Here is a 7,652-nt window from a genome sequence, read left to right as displayed (position 1 = left end):
ATTGCAACACTTTCGCAATGCACAGTAATGCTACAATAATCATACTAACACTTTTCTCTTATATCTTCCAAATAATGAATTCAATGTCCTGATTTCAAATACATTTAATTATCAGTGTTTGTGACTATTGAATATAATAGTTATTATATCAGATACTTCACTTGAAGAAGATATATTCATCATGTGCTGTATGATGAGTGAAATACAGCTCATGTCTTTACTGCGTTACGAAAACTTTAGTCTGATACTACAGTATTATGTAAAGGTTTGAAAGACCAACATTTCACCCAACGCATATCTAGTTCGCGTACTCGTCGTTCTCTGTTCTCATGTGCCACAGAAGGATGGCTTGATATTTGTTGATTTAACAGCCTTGGGGGTACACCGCTCAAGAACAGCATCTCACCAGTCATCTTTTAGCCGCTTCTATTCTGCAACGTGGCGTAGAGCTGCGGCTCGGCCTTATAACACTTACCTTCGGCCCCCCTCCCCCCCCTTCGATCATCTTCTGTACGAGGAATCCCGAAGGCGGCTGATTCAGTGTTGGTTACTGTATGAGTGATATAGCACCAAGCCTGGCCGATGTACTTGCCATGCCTTGTAATCATATCATGGATAAACAGGCGAAAGGAATATTCCCTGGATTGCTTTGACGACTATAACAGAAATGGACGCCGTAGACATTCCAGAGACTCGACACCACGACCACCAACATCCACAACCACAACCGCGACGGCGGCACCCCGTCAAGGTCGGGACGTGGCTTCCGGTCGAGGACGAGCGCCTCCGCGAGGCAGTGACCAAATACGGCACCCGATGGGTGAGGGTAGCGCGTGAGGTGGAAACTCGCAACGGGGACCAGTGTGCGAAGCGGTGGAACGAGAACCTGAACCGGAGCTGGACCACAGCCCATGGACACCAGAGGAGGTGAGTCTAAATTGGTTTCAGTACCATCAACTTTTCAGGACATGACAACACATACCGTCAATAAATACCGGCTGATTCGTGAGGCCTTTGCATCTAACAGGATGAGCGCCTGCTGACCATGGTGAAAACATACGGCCGCAACTGGAAGTTTATAGCCGACAGCTTCTTTGAGTTGCGCGCGCCCCCCTGGCTCTCAAAAACAGGTACTCCCTGCTGATGCGGCGCCTTAATCGCCAGGGAACTGGGCAACAACAAGCCGCCAACACCGGTGACGCTCAATTACTGCGACATGCTTCACTCTCTGCACTGTCCAGTGGGAGTGTGTCACCATCGCCTAACAGCGCCATCGACCTGACGGGCTTTTTTGGGGCCGGTAGGGGTCCGCCCCGTCTGCACCCGGATGATGCAACCATGAGTGCTGCCAGCAGCAACTTCTCCCTCCCGACACCCCCATTCAGCGCCGGCATGATGGCCATCAGCGATGCCACTGGAACTGGTGGCCGGCGACAAGGAAGAGGAGGCACAGCGCTGGGAAAGACGACGGCAACAACAGCAACAGCATCATGGGACGATCAGGACCCCATCTGGAACCAGCACGCCTTTTTAAGGGCCGAGATGGAGCCGGACAGCGTTTCGACCAGCACCGGAACCAACAGCAGGGAGAACGGGGTGGAGAAGATGGCCATGATGTCGGATAATGGCAATGGCACCCGACGCTTGCCACAGAGCGGAGATGAATCGAGCCTGCGGAGCGCGGCGCTCTCGTCGGACGGGCCGGGAAGTGGTATCGCTCCTGCAGGGGAGGTGGAGTACTCGGTCACCTGCCAATGGAGAAAGCTTAAGACGCTGATGAACCATCTGGTGGACGCGGCCATGTCGGAGAGTGAGGAATGGACAACGGAAGATGATCAGGTAATGATCACGTTGCGTTTGAGTGTCTGAGGTTTGATTAAATGAAGGAGGCAGCCTCACTTCGAAGAATTAGATGTTATTTTCATGTCTCTCAGTCGTATCCCCTGTGGTCCGCCTTTCTTATTGGGAATAGCATTGCCGCGATTTCGCGTAATAATTCTGCTGCAGCCTCGGCAAAAGAACGTTAAAATCTAACGTTACTTAGCAGGAGAAGGCCTTCAAAAAACTATACCTAATTATCATCAATGTGTGCTTAGTTTCAGCCTATCTGTGATATGATCTAGTTTACATAGAACTACTACGGTAGGAGGCATAATTGATCGTAGCACGGCGCTAGTAGCAGCTAGTTCGGATACAGCGCCACCTCGGTGTCTAGAAGCTTGTTAGACAATTATTGGTATCAATTGGCCACAGTAATACCGCTTAACCGTTCAAAGCTTAACTGTCTCGTTTGAAGTCTGTTTTAGTGCAGATATACTAGGGCCATGCTACGAATACTTCAGCCAGGTACCGTAGTATGCAGTTAAACATCCGAAATCATCTATCTACGTAGTAATGTGAAAGGACCGCCAAGCTCGATCAATTGGTTGCAAACTGGTGCAGTAAGCTTTAAAATGCGGGCCGCAAGAAAGTTCGTGTTCCTGCCTTCTTGAGTTTAAACGCAGCGCTGTTAGCTTGCCAAGGCTGCAGAATCTTGCCAAGCCGTACCCCATCAAAATCGGAATGCGCAGAAAGAGGGCACAGAATTGGTACGCAGAGTGTGCAGAAAGAGGGCATAGAAAGTTAATGAACTGTGCTGACTAATCAAGTGGATAGTGTGTAAATAGCAAGTTGTTCTATCTAATTCAGTGCGCAGAGCGAGCATTAATACGTACAGAGTTGCTATATCAAGCGATATAGCGCGAAACGCGGATACCAAAAATATATCCGCGGCTGAGGTAAAGCACGTATCAATTCTGTAACAAAACGCTGGTGACACAAGTAGTAAAATAGCGCAATCTGTTTTTTTGAGTTCAACAACTATCTACGAAGGACTTTTATGAGTGCTAATGACTGTCCCGAAGAAAGTTTATTTTGCATTCACGGCGTTCAAATACCACAAAATTGAGCGTTAATGTGGAGGCGGTACTGGAAAGCATGCCGGAAACTAACTGGTATTGCTGCCACTGTCATATGGGACCCCAGTCCCCCGTAATAAATCTAGGATGTTCTCATTGTGGGCACTGGCGGTGCCAGATTTGTAGTCCCTCATCCTCGTTGAGCTACTCTTTTGGCCGGTCGTCTGATACTGATACTGACCTCGTTAATCTCGATACTGTGGACCGAAACACCATACCAACCATCTTCGATACCTCGGGACTAAAACATCCTCTAGTCGCAAGAAGTGAAGCAACGCGACCCCAACGCTCGCAGTGGCTTGATTCTGATGACGAATCCAGCCTACGGATGGTTGAATAGGCACATCTAATGAAGGCAGTCTATCGACAGAGCCTGGAATAGCTTCGCGCCTTGTACATACTATAATTTCCGACAATGAGCTCAACCGCTTGATCATTTCTGGTTTTCAGGAGAACCCAGATATATTTAGGGAGCATCTCATTACTTGCATACGCTTTTTTGCAACAGAGCTGCAGCATCATTCGATACTGGAGTATGAGAGGAAAGTTGCTGCTTTCATTGCAGAACATGTCTTCACTCTAGCCTGGCGGATACGGTCTGAACTTGGAATTCTAGATCAACTCGGAGAAACGGCATTCGAGGATGAAAAAGCATATTGCTCCTCCCCAGGGTTTTTCAGTGAAGCCTTTGACGCAGATCCTTCGATTGGGGAAACTTCACAAGATGCGTTTTTCATTCAGCCAAATTTTGCAACGGTGCAGCGCTTCATCTTGAGCTCGCCGAGTTTTCAGAGACTCATTACTCGGCTTGAGCATTGTGTTGATCAACTCCGTGACGAAAATGAAGCTCGGATTTCGGTAAATCAGCAAGAAAAGGGTGGCGTGAGGAAGGTTTTCTGGAGGATCTTTTCGCATATAGCCAGGCTCTTAGAGCCAGAACCACACGCAGAAACTACTCGCATCAGGTGGAGTTGCTCTTGTGGGACTATGATGTGGGACGACTTCCCTCAACGAAGCCCCGCCGATGCTAAGATCCTCGAAATAAGGCTCAACAGGCTCTTCCGGACTGTACCGAACGGTCATACCGCGACTCAAAATTCGAATATTACATTCAAGCCTTTCAGGTCACTCCAAGTGCTTTGCAAGTCTTTTTGTGCGTTGGTCGGAAAATTTACAAGAAGGAACGCTCGACAGCGCGACCCTGAAGACACCATTTCGCTGCCGTCTCACCAGATCGAACCGGACGCGGATATCTACCTATTGACATGTGTGGATGCTGACCAGGGACTACCAAAATTGTTCCAAAAGAAATGGAACTCCGTTGAGAACGACAAAGCATATTTCCAGATGTTGCGAACATATTATGAGACCAGTCGCACAGGATGGAGGGATTGGTTGACATTTCAGACAGTCACTGCGATTGATTATGTTCGGGTATGGGACCTAGGATTCATAGTATAACTTATGCACATGGCTTACTCTCTGCAAGTTCCACCCGACCATGACCTGCTTAGCATCTATTTGCCTCGATACACCCGCATATCCACCCGATGCTAGAGCTCTTGAGTACGAGCCATGCGAATCCTCCCTCAAGGACGACTTCGTATTTGAAGCTTGGCCACCAAGGACGCTACTTCACCTTTACAGGAAAAGCCACGACATTGACACGCACCGTCGCATCATTCGACGCATACCACGAAAACTCAACGGTAGGCTACTGGTTGTCGGTGACGACGCAGAAGTAGGCTGGGGAATGTATCTCCGCGCCGGTCTTCATTGGGAAAAATTCTTCTGGACCTGCCTTGTGGCTCTTTCACTGTGTTTGGCACCCGGCCTGGTTTGGTGGATGCTTCGAGACGACATTCAAGGGGGCACGGGCATTACGAGTTGCCTGATGGGATTTGTTGGCTTCTTCGTTGCCGCAGCGACTTTCGGCAGGCGATAATACAAATGGGCATCCGATCCCATTGGCACATTGCAGCTGACGTGCTTGACATATCAGTGGCTTTCACCAGCTGCGGGTTACCTTGGTTCAATCGACCAAGCGTCCCTATCCCAGAAGCTCAGGGCCTCATATGCAACCTCGAAAGAACGATTTAAGCTTACCGCACTTTTCAGTTGATCAATTAAGCTTGACCATGGATTCATACTACAGGATGAACTATTTTTCAATCTTTTCGAGAATTAGAAGTATTGTGAGATATCAAGAAAGGAAGAGGGAGGAGAGAAAGACATCCTTAACACGTATCAAGAGAGGAAGAGACGGGATCTTTGCTACATCAGGATTAGATCACTTTCAGCGCGACTTGCTTCATGGAGAACATGATATATAAATTACAACTTCGATTTAAAAAAATGGGGAACGCACCATCAAACGATGCTCAATTCGCACGTCTCCTTCAGTCTTTCAGTCTCAATCTCTATTACTCCGTATAAGGGATACAGCAATGAAGTCATCGAAATGCCTCCTAAGCTCTCTCAATTTTTCTACTATACTAAACCTTTCTGGACGTCTTCAACTAGCCTAGGGGTGCATTTGGCCGATAAATTAGTCATTGCACTACACAGCCATAACCAATGTCCAATCAACTCTGTGCCACAAACTCTGGATGAAGAACCATACTACTCCTCCCAAGGCCTAGATCATGGATTGAACATATCCTGACAGCACCCTTCTCTCGCGTCTCAACACCCGCTTGCCGATCATACTGAAGAATATCCACTCGAGCAGCACCATCTCAAGCCCTCAGAGGAGCAAGCCATTCACGAAAGGTCTGTCTTTCTACCTCTAATGTGATGCATCTCTCGATCCTCCGAAAGCCACTTCTCATCCTCTCGTCTGATGAGGTCTCCTCAGAAGCTTTATCAGGGATCACATGGTAGCCGAGAAGCAGCGCAACGTACTCTGACTTGGGAAAACCGAGTGAGAGCTCGAGGGTGGGAGATCTCTTGCAGAAGACTTGGCGCAGATCGTGCAAGACAAACGACCACCCGAATACCGTATTAGTGAGGCGGATGTCGTGGAGCTTCACTGTTTCTAGTGTAGAAGCCATGCGGCTCAACAGTGAGTTCAGGCCTCCTCTTCTCACCTCGAATCCGGATAGCTCTAGGTGTCTGAGTTTGGGCAAGAACGGCACTTGCCAAACACCCAGTATATCCTGTCCCCAGAAATGATAGTGGAATTCGGGGGGTGTTTTGGAGTTGGTGATTATACTGCGGTGGACGACTGATTCACGGATGCCAAAGACATCGTTCAGATTCGCGACGCCGTTATCCTTACCAATATATCGATGCTGTCGCAGCGCTAATTCCTCTGTGTCAGGCATCGAGCGGAGCAAACCTGGCAGATGACCTGGGGTCGCTGAATAGGCAGTACCGTGTGGGTATCTTTCTCCACCCTGCAGGGGTGCGCTGACAGAAAGCTCAAGTTTCCGGAGTTTGTGCAAAGCGCTCGAACTTCCTGTGACTAGTTTTCTCAACTCGACCGAGTGCTTGGCTTGCACCGCCGGAGCGAATGTTTCTATCGGCAGTCCGATATCGCGAACAGGATCGAGTGATTCGAGATGTGGTTTCGAGACGAGGCAAGATTGGTTAGGACCTGGGCCATTCAGGGTTCGCAGGTCCAGATCGAGCTTCCGAACAGCTCTCAGCACCACGACGAAGTATTCTTTAAGGAGAGGAATACCATGTATCCCAGACCAGGTTCTTGTGCTTTGTGGTGGAAGTCGAAGCGGCGGATGCTGCCGAGCCAAAGGACCAGGCAAGTTCAAACTACCCTCTGACTCGATATCGATTCCTTCTGGTTCATGTTGTTTCCTGGCAAACTTCATGTCCACGTGCCATTTACTCATGAAGGAGAATGCCTGGACGCGCGGTAAGGATGGAAGTCCTCTAACAAGTGCTTCGTAGAGACGAGAAGAAGAACGAATCTGATCCTGAGATTCAGCGAGCAGCAAATACTCCTTGTAACCCCTCTGCAACAGCTTTCTATCGCCAGGCAGTAGTGTCGTCGCTCTCTCGCCGGAAGTCAGGTCGGAAAAAAGATTCATTGGCGTGTATATTGCTGCATCTGAATCGTCGTCGCCGCGTCGTGCTCCCTTACCATGTTGACGTGGGTGTATTTTACCTGGGTTTTCCTTGAGATGCTGCGCCAAATATTTACAGTAGAACCATCTACTAATGTGCGGAATGAACGTGGTGCAGTCGATACAGACATGCTCAACATAATGACGGAGCCGACTACCCGGTTGGGCAATACTTTTCCACGCCTCGAAGTTCTCTCCTACTGTGGAGAGGCAGATCCATCGAAACAGGCGGGGTTCGACGAAGAGTGCAAGTCGCTGGTTCATCAAACGGAGTCGCTTGAGATCAGCCCCATTCTTTGATGCAAGTGCAAGAGGAAAGATCATTTCGAGGATCTCGGTGGGCAAGCACATCAGTTCCACAGCTGCCGCAGCGGAGGCCATAGTGGTTGCGAAGCAGTGGTGGAAAGCACCATGTGCTGATAAGATACACAGCAGCAAAGGAAGTGGAGAATGACAGGGAAATGAGATAGGCAAGTCTCCTGTGAGCGGCAGGCTGTCGCAGAAGATTCCGGCGAAGATTGTCTGTCTTCGTGAACGAAGCTGCCAAAGAGGCTTAAGAGTGACAGGAGATCAATAGTAAGACGCAAGTGGCCTGGATCACTATCCTGTA

At 49.0% G+C, this 7,652-nt stretch overlaps 2 protein-coding genes across 2 annotated transcripts; one reads left to right on the top strand and one right to left on the bottom strand.

Annotated features, from left to right (window-relative positions):
• Nucleotides 1-667: 667 nt before the first annotated feature.
• Nucleotides 668-4,902, top strand: EPUS_04131 (uncharacterized protein; the record flags this gene model as incomplete). The annotated part of the gene is made up of 4 exons (XM_007802745.1): nt 668-927; nt 1,131-1,839; nt 3,474-4,391; nt 4,447-4,902. 4 exons carry the CDS (start codon nt 668-670, stop codon nt 4,900-4,902), a joined length of 2,343 nt encoding a protein of 780 aa, XP_007800936.1.
• Nucleotides 4,903-5,695: 793 nt separating this feature from the next.
• On the bottom strand, nt 5,696-7,423 carry EPUS_04130 (uncharacterized protein; the record flags this gene model as incomplete). Its single annotated transcript, XM_007802744.1, has 1 exon — nt 5,696-7,423. The coding sequence occupies one exon, from the start codon at nt 7,421-7,423 to the stop codon at nt 5,696-5,698; it is 1,728 nt and encodes a 575-aa protein (XP_007800935.1).
• Nucleotides 7,424-7,652: the final 229 nt, after the last annotated feature.

This window comes from Endocarpon pusillum (genome assembly GCF_000464535.1).
Source record: "Endocarpon pusillum Z07020 unplaced genomic scaffold scaffold176, whole genome shotgun sequence".
NCBI lineage: Eukaryota > Fungi > Ascomycota > Eurotiomycetes > Verrucariales > Verrucariaceae > Endocarpon > Endocarpon pusillum.
This window is presented reverse-complemented; position numbering and strand designations above follow the sequence as displayed.